This window comes from Oncorhynchus clarkii, chromosome 9, assembly GCF_045791955.1.
Source record: "Oncorhynchus clarkii lewisi isolate Uvic-CL-2024 chromosome 9, UVic_Ocla_1.0, whole genome shotgun sequence".
In the NCBI taxonomy this organism is placed as follows: Eukaryota; Metazoa; Chordata; class Actinopteri; order Salmoniformes; family Salmonidae; genus Oncorhynchus; species Oncorhynchus clarkii.
This window is the reverse complement of record NC_092155.1, coordinates 26,655,159-26,673,770: the sequence shown is the minus strand read 5'-3', so window position 1 is coordinate 26,673,770 and position 18,612 is coordinate 26,655,159. Positions and strand designations below refer to the sequence as shown.

Sequence of the window (18,612 nt, the reverse complement as noted above, 5' to 3'; positions counted from 1 at the left end):
GGGTAACGCTGCTAGCTGGCCGCATCTCCAACAAGCCAACGTTACCTACTAAGTCTTCTTAGGCGATTATCCAACTCTTGAGGATAATAAAACATTAATACTTGACTTAACACCAACCAAATGTTAGTTTACTAGTTGATGTTACTAGTTCATAACTATACATGTTTAATTTTGCATGGACTTTTGTTAGCTAACAAGACACTTCTTACCGCCAAAGCCAGGCTGTGTCACTGCGTTAAACGTGGCCTTCCAATCTCGTCCCTAATTCAGAAAAATCATCCATTTACATTACAAATTATAGCGACGTTTGGTCTGAAAACGTGTATTTCAAGCTTTCCCGTTTGAATTATGGTAAAGTATTTCACGGGTATTGTAATTTAACACCGCAGGCTTTCCCCAGACTTTCCCAGTTGAAGTACTGAAAAGAACACTGATCGCTTGATACTGGAGACCGAGGATTCTTGCATAGTCCCGTAAAAACCAAAATGTTGTCATAAAATAACAGTAATTTCGACATATTCTTAAAAAAGGTCGAAAACGAACTACAATAAACTGGTTTTAAATACAAAACAAAGAACAAACTAGTTAAATATGCCTTTGATTTACGAAAGGTCGAGGTAGGCCTCATGCGCAAGCTTCTTTTTCCAGAGTCGTAGCTGATCCAGAGCGAGACGAACGAGACAAGACAGATTTTTTTTAGTTTTGCTTAGAGGGAAAAATTACGAATCGGTAAAATTCGGCAAAGATCGGGAACAAGGCGGGTTTAACGAAAGTTATCCCAACGCCATCATATCTCTATAGCCATTGGTCAATCTATATGTACTAATGTACATTAATATTATAATTGACCAACCACACGGCATCTTATTGAATATTAATAGAACTACAACCAAACCTACGTTGTAGCCCCTCCTCTGCTCTGCTCTGACCAATGGTGAACACGTCAGCCAATTTAGTGCCCGCCTTATGTTTCAATTGGTTAATAAAGAAAACGTAAGCTGCCATTGGTCATGCGTCTTATGAAATGCATTATTCATGTTGTGATCCTGTGTAGCCAATTAACGTTTTACTACACAGATCCATAACCCGCCTCCTGACTGTTCAGCCCCTGCTTCGTTGAGTGTGTCAACCTGTACCAAAGTCTCCTGTCTATATAAACACGCGTTGGCGGTTTTCAAGCTCAGATGCGCTTAGAGCGCGCTGGAGTGTAGATCAGGAAAAGAAAGGGGGACAGCTGGTAGTCATAGTAGATAGGAGTAAAGCGTAAATAAATAGACTCCTAAGGCAGTAAACAACGTGGGTTCTCAGGATATCGCTTTCGGAGACATTCCGGTCACCTTTGGCGGTCTGGCCAGAGTCCTGGTGACAATTTATAGCTATTCCTTCTTACAAAAGCGGCGTGCCGAGGGAGGACGCGTCTCTTTGAATAGACAGGATGCACGGACCGCCCTCCGGCGACAGCGCATGCCCATTGCGCCTCATCAAGAGAGTGCAATTCGGCATCATCAGCCCAGATGAGCTTGTAGGTTTTGGGGTGGGGGGATTCGTTTACTTTCTGAACGTTCTCACATTGATCTTACTTTTACATGACTATACCTAGAATGTATCATTGATGACAATGGATGTGCTACAAAGGAAGTAGCTTACAGCTAGCCTAGCTAATGTTAGCTAGCTAAGCCATGTTGGAGCTTGAGCTAACTAGCTAGCTAGCAACAGCATGTTGTAGGAAGTTCGACAAACTTTCAGCACACACAGTATTTTCCATCTGAGCTAAACCATATGTCATGAATCAAACTCCCTTTTTATTTTGAAAATACATGTAAACAAATACATTTAGCTACTTTACTGAACTTCGTTCTGTTCCCAGAAAGTTACATTCACAAACACTAGATGTTCCCTCTTGTTGTAATCTATATGTGGTATATCATAATAAAAGGTAACGTCATTAAAGTCAAAGCTATGCATGTTTTCTTTACGTTATGTTTTATTATTAGTTTTTGAATAATGGTGTCTTGGCAATAGAATGCATTGTTTACATAATCCTCTAGTCAATTTGCTCACCTCAATTGATTTTATCCAATTAGTTGGACATCAATTGATTTGTCCGAGTATCAATGCTGGTTTAGAAATGCAACTTTGATCAAAGTGTACCAATGTTCTTATAGAGGAGTAGGTACGGCTGTCATATCTTGATTCAATCACTGATTTCGCAGGGGTTATTTGTTCTGAAGGAGTTTCACCCGACCTTAAAAGTTGGTTTGAGAAATATGTAAGCCATTTTCCAATGTCTGTAAACTTGTGACTGCTTTACTGTTCTATGTGTATTTACTTAGGCAATTAATTTTTGGTACCGGAATTGATGTAGACCATGGTTCTCCCTCTAGAAACGGATGTCTGTCACAGAAGGGGGAATCAAGTACCCCGAGACCACAGAAGGAGGGCGTCCCAAACTCGGTGGGTTGATGGACCCCAGACAAGGGGTCATCGAACGATCCGGAAGGTGTCAAACATGTGCAGGTACAGGAAGTTACCAGGATGTTGTAATTTTGTGGTTAAGGCCACCACTACTGTGCTGGAATGTTTTTTTTTTTTTTTTTTTTAAACATAGTTGTTTTCGCTGTTCAGGTAACATGACAGAATGCCCGGGCCACTTCGGCCACATAGAGCTGGCGAAGCCGGTGTTCCACGTGGGCTTCGTCAACAAGATCATGAAGGTCCTCCGGTGTGTCTGCTACTCCTGTTCCAAGCTGCTGGTCGACACGGTCCGTAACCCTCCATTCCTTCATCACACTACCGCTACACAACCTATATGTAACATGTACCAATCTGCTCCCGTATTCAGTACTTGTGATGCTCACAACATGGCACACTCCAGACAAAAAACAATACGCCTACTTCTACGCCGCACAGCATACACAGAATATTTAACACGGCATATACTCCTGATATCTAACTGATTTTTATTTGATGGGTATAAGAATTATGGATCAAGGCATACTAATGATTACATGTTGGTCCTTACATGGAATTATATTACACATATTCCATTGACTTGTTGATGCGATGGGGCGTGTTCAGCAGGATGTACCGCTTTGAAACGTTCAGATATAAATATGCTATGTTGAACGAACATGCATCTCTGACATGTAGAATAAGGAATCACGTCGGCTCTATTTGTGGTATTTCTATCTGCAACGTTAAAGAAAGGCCCTGGTGTCTCCTTCCTTCTAGAATAATCCAAAGATCAAAGACATCCTGCAGAAGTCCAAGGGGCAGCCCAGGAAGCGTCTGACCCACGTGTATGACTTGTGTAAAGGCAAGAACATCTGCGAGGGCGGAGAGGAGATGGATAACAAGTTTGGAGTGGAGCACGACAGTGAGGACATCACTAAGGAAAAGGTACTGTCAGCGGGGACGCTTGTCATTTGTAGGTCATCAATACGTAAACTCATATTTTTATTTTCTTTTTGTGCTCTCATCTCATGTAGTAAGATCTTTTATTTCCTCATGGTCCTCTTGTAACACACACTCTCCTTCACTCTCCCAGGGCCATGGTGGCTGCGGGCGCTACCAGCCGCGTATCCGCCGGTCGGGCCTGGAGCTGTATGCCGAGTGGAAGCACGTGAACGAGGACTCGCAGGAGAAGAAGATCCTGCTGAGCCCCGAGCGTGTCTACGAGATCTTCAAACGCATCTCGGACGAGGAGGACGTCATCCTGGGCCTTGATCCCAAGTTCTCCCGGCCCGAGTGGATGATTGTCACGGTACTCCCTGTGCCGCCGCTAGCTGTCCGGCCCGCCGTCGTCATGCAGGGCTCCGCCCGTAACCAGGTGAGGAAGAATGACTAGCCGTTGAAGAGTTTTCACCGAAATGTCAAGAATTGAAGGGGGTTTGGTGACTTTCGGGTCATTTTTCCTGCCGCTGTTGAGATTGTTCAACTCATTTGTTTTACCATCATCGTTTAACCGCGTCGTGTCCCTTTCCCTGTCACCCAGGACGACTTGACACATAAGCTGGCCGACATAGTCAAGATCAACAACCAGCTGCGGCGGAACGAGCAGAGCGGCGCGGCGGCCCACGTCATCGCCGAGGACGTGAAGCTGCTGCAGTTCCACGTGGCCACCATGGTGGACAACGAGCTGCCAGGCCTGCCCAGGGTACGCACAGTAGCAGTGACACTTGAGGGCACCAATTGGCACAACATTACTGTACTACTTACCCATGCCAATGTGGATTGTTACTATAGATATGTAGTCTTACTGTCTTTGTTTGAATTGAACACTGTCAACATATATTAAAGTAAGACTAAAGAATACAATTAAAAGTGCTCTTTTGTTAGACCCGTAAGACCACCTATTCAACCCATAATAACTGGGGTTATTTCATTTTCAGTAATTGCTGATAGTTGTGAAGGATCGCCAGCTCTGTTCTGAATCTGCTTGTGCTGATTTTGAACTTTCTCTTAACTCCCAGGCAATGCAAAAATCGGGCCGCCCGCTCAAATCCTTGAAACAGCGTCTGAAGGGGAAGGAGGGGCGAGTCCGAGGTAACCTGATGGGGAAACGTGTGGACTTCTCCGCCCGAACTGTCATCACCCCCGACCCCAACCTGCAGATCGACCAAGTGGGTGTCCCGCGCTCCATCGCCGCCAACATGACTTTCCCAGAAATCGTCACACCCTTTAACATTGACAGGTACGGCAGAGAGACTAAACCAATTGTTTAGTGTTTAAACTGACCGTGTGTTGGTTCTAATGTTGACAGTCCTATATGTCACCAGGTTACAGGAGTTGGTGCGCAGAGGCAACAGCCAGTATCCTGGAGCCAAATATATCATCCGAGACAACGGGGACAGAATCGACCTGCGGTTCCACCCCAAACCAAGTGACCTTCACCTCCAGATCGGCTACAAGGTGACCCTCAAAAGACGAGATGGTCGTCATTTGTGGAATGTTTACCGAGTGACTTGGACTTGATGTAATGCAATGTCACTTTTATGAACTCGTTTTTGTTCCCATCAGGTGGAAAGACATATGTGCGACGGTGACATCATCATCTTCAACAGACAGCCCACTTTACATAAAATGTCTATGATGGGGCACAGAGTCCGAATCCTTCCCTGGTCCACCTTCCGAATGAACCTCAGGTACATCTATCAAGTCTAGAATTATCCCTGTTTCAGACTACACCCAGATACCCGAGTGGGTGTTTGTTGGCGTAAACACTGACAAGAATGTTGGGTAGAGAGTTGATACAGAACAAATGTTATTTCATGATTGGGACTAGTGCTCATGTAGTATCGGATGATTTTTCTCAGCTCAAGCAAACGAGAACACATTGACCATATGACATAAAACGGATCCTGGATGGTGACATTAACTACTCTGCCCCTGTTCCACAGTGTAACCACTCCGTACAATGCTGACTTTGACGGGGATGAGATGAACCTGCATCTCCCTCAATCCCTGGAAACGAGAGCTGAGATCCAGGAGCTTGCCATGGTGCCTCGTATGATCGTCACCCCCCAGTCCAACAGGCCCGTCATGGGCATCGTGCAGGACACCCTCACCGCCGTGCGCAAGTTCACCAAAAGGGATGTCTTCCTAGAGAGGGTAAGGAGGGCAATGTTTTTAAAGGGATAGATCAGCCCCAAACACACACGTCTTTCCTCCACTTATTCGCTAATATGATCTGTCCCTCAGGGCGATGTGATGAATCTCCTGATGTTCCTGTCCACGTGGGACGGCAAGGTGCCCCAGCCAGCCATCCTGAAGCCCAGGCCGCTCTGGACGGGCAAGCAGATCTTCAGCCTTATCATCCCGGGCCACATCAACGCCATCCGAACACACAGCACCCACCCAGACGAGGAGGACAGTGGGCCCTACAAGCACATCTCTCCCGGGGACACCAAGGTAGGAACACTAAACTGGCGAAACACCCTGAGATTCTCGTGACAAGGAGGATTTGTAGAACAAATGTTGTAGTGTGTGCGGAATACAGGCTTTTATTGTGTACTTTCTTTTTAGTTAGATTGTGGTTTATAAGTTCCCATCTTAGAATGCTAGCACTTTACCACAAATGTGTAAAAAGGCAGCCATTTTGTGCCAGAACGCTAGCCACACCTAACACAGAACCATGAATGGATCCTAACCCAATGTGTGTAAAATGCTATGATCTAATGTCATGTCTGTTTCCTCAGGTGATAGTGGAGAACGGGGAGCTGATCATGGGCATCCTGTGTAAGAAGTCACTGGGTACCTCTGCTGGCTCCCTGGTCCACATCTGTTTCCTGGAGATGGGCCACGACGTCACCCGCCTCTTCTACTCCAACATCCAGACGGTGGTCAACAACTGGCTGCTCATTGAGGGTAAGGACCTGGGCTGAGTGGGCACTGGGAAGAGGGCATCAGTGGGTAGAAAGGCAACTCCTTTGAAATCCACTTGAAGTCATAAATTAATCTGTTCTATTTTTGGGGTTAGGGGTTAAATTCCTCTAATTGCAGATATTTTAGTCACTGTTACCCTGTTTTTCTTAATATTCATATTTTCTCTCTGTAGGTGCCTCTATCGGTATTGGTGACTCCATTGCTGATGCGAAGACGTACCTGGACATCCAGAACACCATCAAGAAGGCCAAACAGGATGTAATAGAGGTAGGTCCCTTCTCTCACGGTGACTCTGAAATATGCCTTCAAACTTCCAGAATGTTCCTAAAAAAAATCAATTATCTTGTATTCATGGTGGGGACATCCTCTGGAAATTCCTTTTGAGATAATATAGAATGGAATAAAAGATGTGAGCCCCTCTGTCTCGAACTCCCTTCATTTTCTTCCTGTATTCCTCTCCAGGTCATTGAGAAGGCCCACAACAACGAGTTGGAGCCCACCCCTGGCAACACGCTGAGGCAGACCTTTGAGAACCAGGTGAATCGCATCCTAAACGACGCCCGTGACAAAACGGGTTCCTCCGCCCAGAAGTCCCTGTCTGAGTACAACAACTTCAAGTCTATGGTGGTGGCTGGCTCCAAAGGCTCCAAGATTAACATCTCTCAGGTACGTCCAGGGACCCTCCCCCCCCAAAAAAAGTCAAATGCCTTTTCCCCCCCTGTTACAAGTGTTTTGAAACGCTACACTACGGTGTGCCCTACTGAACACGGCCCAGGATTGTTTCAGACGTCGGTGGATTTTCAAATGGCACACGGTGTTCCTACAGGGATGACAACGGGCTTCGATTTACACCCCGTAACCTCGCACACTTTTTCTTTCTCTACTGTCTGTCCCTCATCTCCATCTCGCTGGCCCTCAGGTTATTGCGGTGGTGGGGCAGCAGAACGTGGAGGGTAAGCGTATCCCCTTCGGCTTCAAGCACCGAACTCTCCCCCACTTCATCAAGGATGATTACGGCCCCGAGAGCAGAGGCTTCGTGGAGAACTCATACCTAGCCGGCCTCACGCCCACAGAGTTCTTCTTCCACGCCATGGGTGGCAGGGAGGGGCTTATCGACACGGCTGTGAAGACCGCCGAGACTGGTGAGTGAAGGGGGGAAGCAAGAGTTAATTTTTTTATTAAGGGTCCCCATTATCTGTTGCGAAAGCAGCAGCTACTCTTCCTGGGGTCCACAAAACATGAAACATGTCTATTAATGTTCTGTATTATGTCAAGAACAGCTCCAGGACTACATACATTTTAATATAAGATCCTGTACTGACAAAACATACTGAGGGTATGCGGGGGAAGATGTTGGGGACAGCGACTGGTGATTTGAAGGGGGAGAGGCAAGGGGTAGAGGTTAGGGTCAGGCTATAAGCTGATTAGAAGCGCTTGTTAATGAAGGGGGTGACTGTTACGATCCCTGCACGATTAGGGAGAGGAGACGCATGACCGCAATGATAGTTCAGTAGGTAGATGGATTTTCCCCTCAGGTTTAAATGACTCTTCTAACCTCGGTCCTCATCTGATGTCCTTCAGGTTACATCCAGCGTCGTCTGATCAAGTCCATGGAGTCTGTGATGGTGAAGTACGACGCCACGGTGAGGAACTCCATCAACCAGGTGGTGCAGCTGCGCTACGGAGAGGACGGCCTGGCCGGGGAGGCTGTGGAGTTCCAGAACATGGCTACGCTCAAACCCTCCAACAAGGCCTTCGAGAAGAAGTGAGTGGCGAGAGAGTGGGACGGGGAAGTACAATGGTGGATAAGGGTACTAGATTCGTTGGAGCTGTCAGGCCAATTCCCAAAGCTGGTCACTGTCGTGCCAACGACCATATGAGTTGGCTATACAGGGAAAACTGATCTGACACCAGGCTTGTGCACTCATTGAGGTCTATGAATGTGTTTAATGCTGTATTCCATCTTAGTTATTCGATGATTGATTGTACTCGTTTAAAAAAAAAATAGTACAAGCTTTCCTCTCCTATTGGTTGACCGTGTGACATTGGATATCATAGACTTCACCTCTCCACGACCTTAATCACCCATGCCCTAATGCTAAACCCTCTGTCTAATCACTACTATAGGACGGTCTTAAAAACAGCAGCTCACTGTCCACGGTCAACTGCCTGAACTCTCTGTCTGTGTCTTATCTCATCCTTCCCTAATCCACCCTCGGGGCCACTAGGTTCAGATTTGACTGCACCAACGAGCGGGCTCTGAGGCGCACCCTGCAGGAGGACGTGGTGAAGGACGTGATGACCAACGCCCAGGTGCAAAGTGCCCTGGAGAGGGAGTATGAGAAGATGAAGGAGGACAGAGAGATTCTGAGGGCCATCTTCCCCACTGGGGACAGCAAGGTGAGGGAGAGAGAGGCACACTAGCACAGGGGTCTCCAACAGGCAAATCGCAAGCCTTAAAGGCACAGTGCAGCCGTTATTCTTCTCATCAAATAACTATGGTTGATTTCAATCAGCGGTCACATTTTTGACCACACTGGGCCTTTAAGCATTGACATGGACAGAACATCTATTTTTCTCTCGACGTTTCATTGTAAAATTGAGACGTGGGGGGGGGGGGGATAAAACAGGAAAAATGAATTAACACAGTTCGGGACACGTTACAGTAGCGTATGTGTTCACATCCTGGCTCATTCGCACACAGGCACAACTGCGCATACACCTGGCGTACATTTCCAGATTCTCCACGCGCACACATGCATAACTCATTCACTTCCATGTACTCTCACACACGTCAACCACTGCTAGCATATCCCACTGTTTCAGACCAACGCAACAGGGGTGTCCAACACTAAAGGCAACATTTCCCTGCTCCCCACTAGGTGGTGCTGCCCTGCAACCTGGCCAGGATGATCTGGAACGCCCAGAAGATCTTCAGGATCAACCCCCGCACCCCCACAGACCTCAACCCCCTACGAGTCGTGCAGGGTAGGTATCTACCACACTCGTACACTTTGCAGCCACCATCATATTTGAAGAAACCCCCTAAAGATGTGCCATATCGTCTTGAGTTTTAAAAGGTCGATTACACTTTTTGGTGTAAACCGCAGCTCTAGCTACGAAAGACAAGAATTTGCAACACTTTTTGTTCAGTAACCAAGTAAATCGCGTTGACATTTCTGCAGTCTTGGTACCAAATCAAAATCTCTCGAAGCAATTTTCTCTGGACCACTATCCAGGATAAATAAGCTCTAGAATGACCTGTATGACCTTCTTAAACTTCTCCCTGCTCTTGTCTGCATGCCGCAGGTGTCCAGGAGCTGAGTAAGAAGTTGGTGATTGTGAACGGCGAGGACCACCTGAGCAGACAGGCACAGCAGAACGCCACGCTGCTCTTCAACATCCACCTGCGCTCCACGTTGAGCTCCCGACGCATGACAGACGAGTTCAGACTGAGCACCGAGGCCTACGACTGGCTGCTGGGGGAAATTGAGTCCAAGTTCAACCAATCCATTGTGAGTTGAATCTCTTTTTCTCTCTCTCACTCTCACACTCACTCACACAGTGTGCTGGGAGAGATTGAAAGGGGGAGATCGAGGGTCAACACCTAAACTGATTGCTGTGAACTAAAGAGATGGGATTAGATGTATATGGACAGTGTAGAAAACCAAGCCTAGAGCGTGATCTAGGATTTTTTTTTACAGCATAATTTAGGAATGAATCCATGCTGGGCTTTTCTGTTTTCTGTCATTTCACTAATCTAATTCCATCATTTTATTCTGAACACTTCTTCTCCCTCCTCTAGGCCCATCCGGGTGAGATGGTGGGGGCGTTAGCTGCCCAGTCGTTGGGAGAGCCCGCCACCCAGATGACCCTGAACACCTTCCACTACGCCGGCGTGTCGGCCAAGAACGTCACCCTGGGCGTGCCGCGTCTCAAGGAGTTGATTAACATCTCCAAGCGGCCCAAGACCCCGTCCCTCACCGTGTTCCTGCTGGGCCAGGCGGCCCGCGATGCCGAGAGGGCCAAGGATATCCTCTGTCGCCTGGAACACACCACCCTCAGAAAGGTGATTTGTCAGACGGACATTTATTTCTCACGCCTTGTTTTACTTTAAGAGATTATTAAATGTTATTAATACATTTTAAGTTATTACAATATCTGCTTTTACAGGTTGCTTACTGATTTTTACGAAAATTAACCAACCATCCTCCCTCCCTCCTGCCAGGTGACGGCCAACACGGCCATCTACTACGACCCTAACCCCCAGAGTACGGTGGTGACGGAGGACCAGGAGTGGGTCAACGTCTACTATGAGATGCCCGACTTCGACGTGACCCGCATCTCCCCCTGGCTGCTCCGCATTGAGCTCGACCGCAAACACATGACTGACCGCAAGCTGACCATGGAGCAGATCGCTGAGAAGATCAATGCAGGTGGGGACACACACACACACTTCCAATACTTTATTTGAGTATATAATGAAGCATTCCGGTTAAAAGGAACCCCACGCACCTTATTGCTTGCTATATGCGACCTCTCTCCCCGAAGGTTTCGGAGACGACCTGAACTGTATCTTCAATGACGACAACGCCGAGAAGCTGGTTCTGCGAATCCGTATCATGAACAGCGACGAGAACAAATTCCACGAGGACGAGGAGGTGGTGGACAAGATGGACGACGACGTGTTCCTGAGGTGCATCGAATCCAACATGCTGACGGACATGACGCTGCAGGGCATAGAGCAGATCAGCAAGGTAACGGAGGGGGTCACACAAACACGTACTTTGTTCCTTTTTTTAAAACTGCGCAATGGCAGCGTTTTAACATCTCTGCACCCAATAGTCTTCGATATCTCATACGAACTGATTGACCTAAACAACATGGCAGTAACCTACCAAGATCATTAATATTACTATAATTCTATTGATCTATAGTACTTCCCCTGCCTCCTCTCCCCTAGGTGTACATGCACTTGCCCCAGACGGACAACAAGAAGAAGATCATCATTACGGAGGAGGGAGAGTTCAAGGCCCTGCAGGAGTGGATCCTGGAGACAGACGGCGTGGGACTGATGAGGGTCCTCAGCGAGAAGGACGTGGACCCCGTCAGAACCACTTCCAACGACATCGTAGAGATCTTCACGGTACGGTTAGGTACCACAGTTGGATAGCCACGCAAGTTATGATAGTAACCGATCGATTATAATAGTACCGATTAGACTACGGTCACCGATGATAACAGATAGATACCATCGTTACAAATGGCTGTGATAGTTACAATAGCTAGCTACAGTAGTTTAGGTAACTATTGTAGTTACCAACGGTTACAACATACTTTTTTTAATATGATTTCTGATTTGTATTGTCTGTCGTAAGGGACCAGTTTAAATGTCCGTTACAATTTTGGCTATACTTTCAAGTTTATATTCACCAAAGCACTCTTTTGGAGTTAAACAAAAAATGACAACTCGACATTGTTAAACCTGTTCATCGCTACTTTACTGCTAAACCTGAGAAGTACATAAATAACAGCATAGTCAAAACATTTTGGGGGGATATCATTACTCATCCCCCCCCCCCTCCCCTCCTTTCTAGGTACTGGGTATCGAGGCTGTGCGCAAGGCTCTGGAGAGGGAGTTGAACCACGTCATCTCCTTTGACGGTTCCTACGTCAACTACCGCCACTTGTCGTTGCTTTGCGACACCATGACCTGCCGCGGTCACCTGATGGCCATCACGCGTCACGGCATCAACAGACAGGACACGGGACCCCTCATGAAGTGCTCCTTTGAGGAGACTGTGAGTGTTTCGGACTGGGGAAAGTGGAGGGAGGGAAGGGGGGGCGATGGGACTTGGTTGTTTTGTGGTCCAGTATTGTGTTAGTAGGTCGTACTTACCATTTTACGACAGTCGTCAGTTGGCTCTTCCACTAGCTACATTATCCATAAAGTTACCTCCTTTGAGAACTTCATAGGAGCGTTCTAGTTACCAACCTCGACTAGACCAACACGTCTCTGATGACAGATTTTTTTTTTATCTCAATGAAAGGAATCAGTATAAACAAAAGGTTAAACAATGAAATTCAAATGTTTTTGTGTCAGCACCCTGTGTACTCCACCACTCACCGTCAACATCCTCCCTGTCAAAGGTGGATGTGCTGATGGAGGCGTCGTCCCACGGGGAGAGTGACCCCATGAAGGGTGTGTCTGAGAACATCATGCTGGGCCAGCTGGCCCCCTGCGGGACGGGCTGCTTCGACCTGCTGCTGGACGCTGAGAAGTGCAAATACGGCATGGAGATCCCCACCAACATCCCCGGGATCAGCGTGGCTGGACGTGAGTGGCCGAGAGTATAATGGAGAAGTTGTTTTCCGCGCAGTGTGACTTTAAACGTAATTGTTCGCGCTGTTCCCATCACCAGATCAACTCCCAAGGTTTGAATTTAGACAGATGTGAGGTCAGAAATGGACTGGTGCAGACCAATTTGTCTAAGATTTGATTAAGTTCTGAGTGTAACTATGTTGGAAAAAGCCGACATTCTAAGCAAAATAGATACACAAAGTATCCAGACTTTTAGATAATGAAATGTCGGTACGTCTCTCCTTCTCTATTTCCTCTTGTTAGCCACCGGAATGTTCTTTGGCTCTGCGCCCAGCCCCATGAGTGGCATGTCTCCAGCCATGACCCCCTGGAACACTGGAGCCACCCCCGCCTACGGTGCCTGGTCCCCCAGCATCGGTAAGCCCCAAACTGAGTTGACTTTGACAATATTCTGGTAGTACCGCGTATTCCATACCACCTACTGTACTGTTCCATTAACTCATACTCTGACTCTTTGACCTCCAGGCAGCGGGATGACCCCTGGAGCTGCAGGCTTTTCTCCCAGCGCAGCGTCCGACGCCAGTGGCTTCTCTCCGGGCTACTCCCCGGCCTGGTCCCCTACCCCTGGATCTCCTGGGTCCCCGGGGCCAGCCAGCCCCTATATCCCCTCTCCAGGTTAGTCACCATACAAAACACCCAGTTTGGTTTGAAATATCAACTGACACAGGACCTTTTTGGAATGAATTCCTTGTTTACTTTTCCAGGAGGTGCCATGTCTCCCAACTACTCTCCCACCTCCCCGGCCTACGAGCCCCGCTCTCCTGGGGGATACACCCCGCAAAGCCCGGGCTACTCCCCAACCTCCCCCTCGTACTCCCCAACCTCCCCTTCTTACTCTCCCACCAGCCCCAACTACAGCCCCACCTCACCCTCCTATTCACCCACCTCCCCCAGCTACTCCCCGACCTCCCCCTCATACTCCCCTACGTCCCCCAGTTACTCCCCCACCTCCCCCTCCTACTCCCCCACCTCCCCCTCTTACTCCCCCACATCTCCCTCCTACTCCCCTACCTCCCCCAGCTACAGCCCCACGTCTCCAAGCTACAGCCCCACATCGCCTAGCTACTCCCCCACCTCACCCTCTTACTCACCTACCTCCCCCTCTTATTCACCCACTTCACCCTCCTACTCCCCTACCTCCCCCTCCTATTCCCCTACCTCCCCCTCTTACTCCCCCACCTCTCCAAGCTACAGCCCCTCTTCACCCAACTACACCCCCACCTCGCCCAGTTACTCCCCCACCTCGCCCTCTTACTCCCCCACCTCTCCCTCCTACTCCCCCACCTCCCCCAATTACACCCCCACCAGCCCCAACTACTCCCCCACTTCCCCCTCTTATTCTCCCACCTCTCCGTCCTACTCTCCCTCTAGCCCGCGGTTCACCCCCCAGTCGCCCACCTATACCCCCAGCTCTCCCTCCTACAGCCCCAGCTCTCCTTCCTACTCACCCACCTCCCCCAAATACACACCTACGTCCCCCTCTTACTCGCCCAGCTCTCCAGAGTACACCCCCACCTCCCCCAAATACTCCCCCACCTCGCCCAAGTACTCCCCGACCTCTCCCAAATACTCACCCACCTCCCCGACTTACTCCCCGACGACCCCCAAGTACAGCCCCACGTCGCCCACCTACTCCCCCACCTCGCCCACCTACACCCCCACCAGCCCCAAGTACTCCCCCACCTCCCCAACCTATTCCCCAACCTCACCCAAATACTCTCCCACCTCCCCCACCTACTCGCCCACTAGCCCCAAAGGGTCCACCTACAGCCCCCTGTCTCCGGGCTACAGCAACCCCTCGCCCAGCTTCACCCTTACCAGCCCGGCCATCAGCCCAGATGACAGTGACGAGGAGAACAACTGAGGGAGCCAGGAGGAAGAGAGGGGGCTGAGGAGCCTCTCACTGCCCTACTCAAAGCCCCTGGACTGGGGCTGTAATACTGAAGGATAGCCCCTCTGCTGGTAGTGCTAGTGGTTTGGCCTTGGAGAGTCATGACAAAAAAAAAACCCTGGGGGTCCCACTTGTGAATTTATTTTATTTTGGGGACCCTCCCTCGGACCACTGTACCCCAGCCTCTTCCATCTCGGGGGAGGGCCCCCTAAAATATTTACTACTATGTATTTGATAGACTTGAACTGTTTAGCAAGGGGAATAAGGCTGCCTTTTGAACTACACATTTTGTTTTGGTTTTTAATGTTCACGCGGGTGTTGAAGCAAAGTTAAGAACCCAGGAGAAAGCAGGGGGAGAGCGATGTGGTTACCACTGACAAAAACGTCCCTCTTTTCAACCCCCCCACCCCCCTGTTTACCTGTACCCAGTCTTTCTCTGAACTCTTCAGTGTTGATGTGTAGTTGTACGGGGGAGCTCGAGTATTGCCAAAAGCCTTTGAAAAGCTACCAGTGGATTGTATTTATCTCCTTAAAAAGCTTTTAAGCTTCCCCCCCAAAAAAGAGAAACTAGAGGACTTGAGCTGATTCTTTATTGCATATTTTACTAAAACGTACATAATCTTTAGTTTTTTTTTCTAAATGTAAAGTTGTTGCTGCCAGTTTTGGTTGGAAGAAAAAAGAGCAGATTTTTTTTTTTTTCATTTTTATGTCAGAAGACAGGCCAGAGTTGAAGGAGATGAGTTGACCGGAATTGGATTGAACAGAATTGAAACACTATTACTAATCTGCAGTTCAGAACAGTGGAGTTCAAGTAGTACTGGAACGGGGTTGCTTGAATACTGCAGGTGAAAAGAGTAGTTGTATTCCTTGCAGCACTAAGTACAGGGCTGCAAATGAAGATCGCCTAGGACGGGAGAGGGTCAGGCCACAGATGCTGAGAGAGAGAGACTGGTGTACTGGGCAAAATATGCTTTCCGTGGAGATGTTATTGCCATTTTTTTAACCTCTCCACGACGTTCCAAATAAACCCTTTCTCCCCTCAACCCTCCCCCACCTAAAGTCGAACAAGAAAGATGTCAAAACACCCACCAGCATCCCTGTACCCTTCACCGTTAGATGAGTTGTGTTCAACAGCAAAAAGCATTTTTTCTTTTCTTTTCCAGCAAACCACTTTTTTAAAACACTGGTCAAATTTGGGTTAATGGAAGACTTAGTAATAATATCTGACAATTGTCATTCTGTTTTTTAAGAGAGAATGGAGTGTTTATGGGTGGACGAGGGATACTAGTTGGTTGGCGTCGCTGCTTTTGTCATTGTTTCTGCATGAGTAGCAACCTGTTAATACATTTTAATCTTCCCGTTTTAAGTTGAAGATCTCTTATTTGAAATCTCTCCCACCTTGTTCCATAATTCTAATTAGGAATTGTAAATGAGTTCTCTACTTTACTTAGTTTGGACTCGCTCATAAAATGTATTTAAGAGGGAAAAGTACTATTATTCGTCTGTGTGAATAAGAATGGAGAAATTCAGGTTCAATTTTGTTTTTCTATTTCCTGTTTTTTTTGTTTCTGGTGACTTTGTAAGAGCTGTTTGCAAAGAGGGTCTGTGTTCAGGTACTTTGGATGAAGGGGCAGGGGACAGAGGGGAGTAAGTTAGGTTTCCCCGTTATCTCTTTTCCATTCTGTTTCCCAATGGCTTTGTTCAGTTTCTGCCACTCCGGCTCGAAGTTGGGCCAAGATGGCCACCGCATTCTCATTTAAAGGGGAAATCAGCAGTTGCTACCTCCATTTTTGGATACATAAATTGATATATACCCATTGATTTTTGAAGAATATAACTTATAAATTAATGCTGCGTTAGCTAAGTTCAACTGTCGTACCCTGCCAGAACCCAAAATATGAAACTTAACATTGTAAACAAACACTCTATAGCCTTAGCATGATTAGAACTAATTTTGATATCATGGATGGTCAGTCCTTGCATCCATTTCTGTCTTTGAATTTGAGTGGTTACATTTCTCCAGCCCCAGCTTTTTACCGAAATGGTGGTGGGGAGGACGCTTTGTTTCAACTGCTGATTGCTGCTTTAAGATATAAAAAGGAAAATGTTGCATGCAGTCCATTTGTGACGCTTCATAGCCTACTGTAAATGTTACAGCTAAGTGGCTATACTATGGTTCAGGCAGAAAATGGGAAGTTTAGGTTGACAGACAGGTTCATGTTCAGTTTAGTGTTTGTCAGTTACACTCTTGGACACTGGAGGGCGACATAAGCCCTCGTTTGGGTTAACAAACCTCTCGAAGTTTCAGTTCAGTGATTTTTATGAGACCAGACATTTCAGAGCACTTTTGGCCTCTATAACCCTCTACCCACTACATTAGTGTGACAGTGAATCCTTGAAGATTATGAAAACCACCAAGCATAGACACACTCTGCATTTGCTTCCAGGTGCTCTTACACTTTACTAGGCCTAGTTTGATAAAGGTGATGAGTGTTTGATTCTCGTGCCTGTTTGACTATGGAACATGGATACTCCATCCAAGCAATACGACAAGTTCCCCCCCGACTTTTGATTGGACTAGCTGGGTCTCCTCCCTCCCCTTGTTCATCCACAAGTGATCCTGATTGTTTTTGAAATCGATGTTTGTCCTTTTTCTACTAATGTTCGTACCTGGGTTGGGGGGATTCTATGCCTGTAGAATTCCATGATGGGACTGGAACTTGGATGTGTTCTGAATTTGTCACGATTTTTATCCGGTTCGTGGTCGGGAACGTGTTTGCTACAACTTGTCCTGTCTACCAAATGTGTTTTCAACAGAAGTGATTTTGAATTGACTGTACCACCTGCAATGAATAGAAGTGTTGGCAATACACTGTTGAAATTCATGCAGTTGGTCTCTTCCATCATCGCCTCATGACATGGTGACTTTGTCCACTACCACCATATTCCATTGATTTACCTTTGTGGTCCAGTCAATTCAACATACCAGGACTCCCATGTGTGTGTCAAAAGAGAGGGTTTTCTTGAGTTGAAAGACTGGGCAGGGTGTCTTGGGAGTAGGAATGTTTAAATTAAAAATAAATTGCCACTGTATAGATATCAATCCAATATCTCATTCTCTGTATCTTTTTTTTTTTTTTTTTTGACTTGAGAAAAAAATAAAGGTTTTACTATAGGTTGTGTCTTATTTGTATGAGTTGCTGTCACCTACCAATAAACTGAATGAATCCCATAATTCATTCATTCATAATTGGATATATGATGAAGTATTCCATTCTAATGGGTAAGACAAGGATACAGGTGAGGGTAAACAGATTCTAGATATGAGGCTTTACCTTGACGAACTGATCGATCGTTCCCATATTACTATACAATAAAACATTTTCCATCCCTGTAAGGGCAATTAGTTATCGCTATACTGATTATCATGACTACTGCAATAATATGACTCACATTTGTTAGTAAACAAACTTGCATGACAGGAGACTAAGCTTCATTTCCTTACACATCCCCACTGGTTTAGTTACATAGAGCCAGATGTCGTTAGGGCCTTGTTACATTTCGAACATTAGAAGGCTAACCCTAGCAACTAAAAGTTCGGTGTCAACAGATCTGAAAATAATGGATAAGTGAAAGCAACATGGTAGACACCCCATTAAGCCTATGAGAGGGCTTGGTGGGAAAGTTGCAATACTAAAAACAAAGGTTCAAATAACAATCAATTTATTTGAGATCTGTGAACACAAAGTGTAGGTGCTTAGGGAAGAGGTCAAAATGGAATTGGGCCCTAATACTGATTGAACAAAAAACATAGTTTTATTTGCTAATCACTTGATCTTCTGAATTAGTCACAAAGTAAGCCTATTTAGACATTTGACTTCTCTTTTTCCAACGTGGTTGGTGTATTTGGTAGGCCTGATCAAATACACTGTTTCCCTATAGAAACCAGAAGAGG

The 18,612-nt window shown here is 46.9% G+C and overlaps 1 protein-coding gene across 2 annotated transcripts; it reads left to right on the top strand.

Annotated features, from left to right (window-relative positions):
• Positions 1-1,182: 1,182 nt before the first annotated feature.
• LOC139416152 (DNA-directed RNA polymerase II subunit RPB1) lies at positions 1,183-17,888 on the top strand. Of its 2 annotated transcripts, XM_071164488.1 has the most exons (28): positions 1,183-1,522; positions 2,385-2,517; positions 2,626-2,762; positions 3,232-3,399; positions 3,548-3,829; positions 3,995-4,156; positions 4,473-4,693; positions 4,779-4,911; positions 5,020-5,144; positions 5,400-5,610; positions 5,701-5,910; positions 6,198-6,366; positions 6,557-6,651; positions 6,847-7,050; positions 7,304-7,526; positions 7,966-8,149; positions 8,613-8,784; positions 9,267-9,372; positions 9,694-9,899; positions 10,190-10,453; positions 10,613-10,820; positions 10,936-11,141; positions 11,348-11,530; positions 11,982-12,185; positions 12,535-12,721; positions 13,010-13,123; positions 13,232-13,381; positions 13,471-17,882. In XM_071164488.1, exons 1-28 carry the CDS (start codon positions 1,436-1,438, stop codon positions 14,628-14,630), a joined length of 5,904 nt encoding a protein of 1,967 aa, XP_071020589.1. In that variant the 5' UTR covers positions 1,183-1,435; the 3' UTR covers positions 14,631-17,882. The 2 variants fall into 2 exon arrangements, with proteins under 2 accessions (XP_071020589.1, XP_071020590.1); XM_071164489.1 differs by lacking the exon at positions 3,548-3,829 and having other exon boundaries at positions 1,185-1,522; positions 3,232-3,416; positions 4,109-4,156; positions 13,471-17,888.
• The last annotated feature ends 724 nt before the right edge of the window (positions 17,889-18,612 follow it).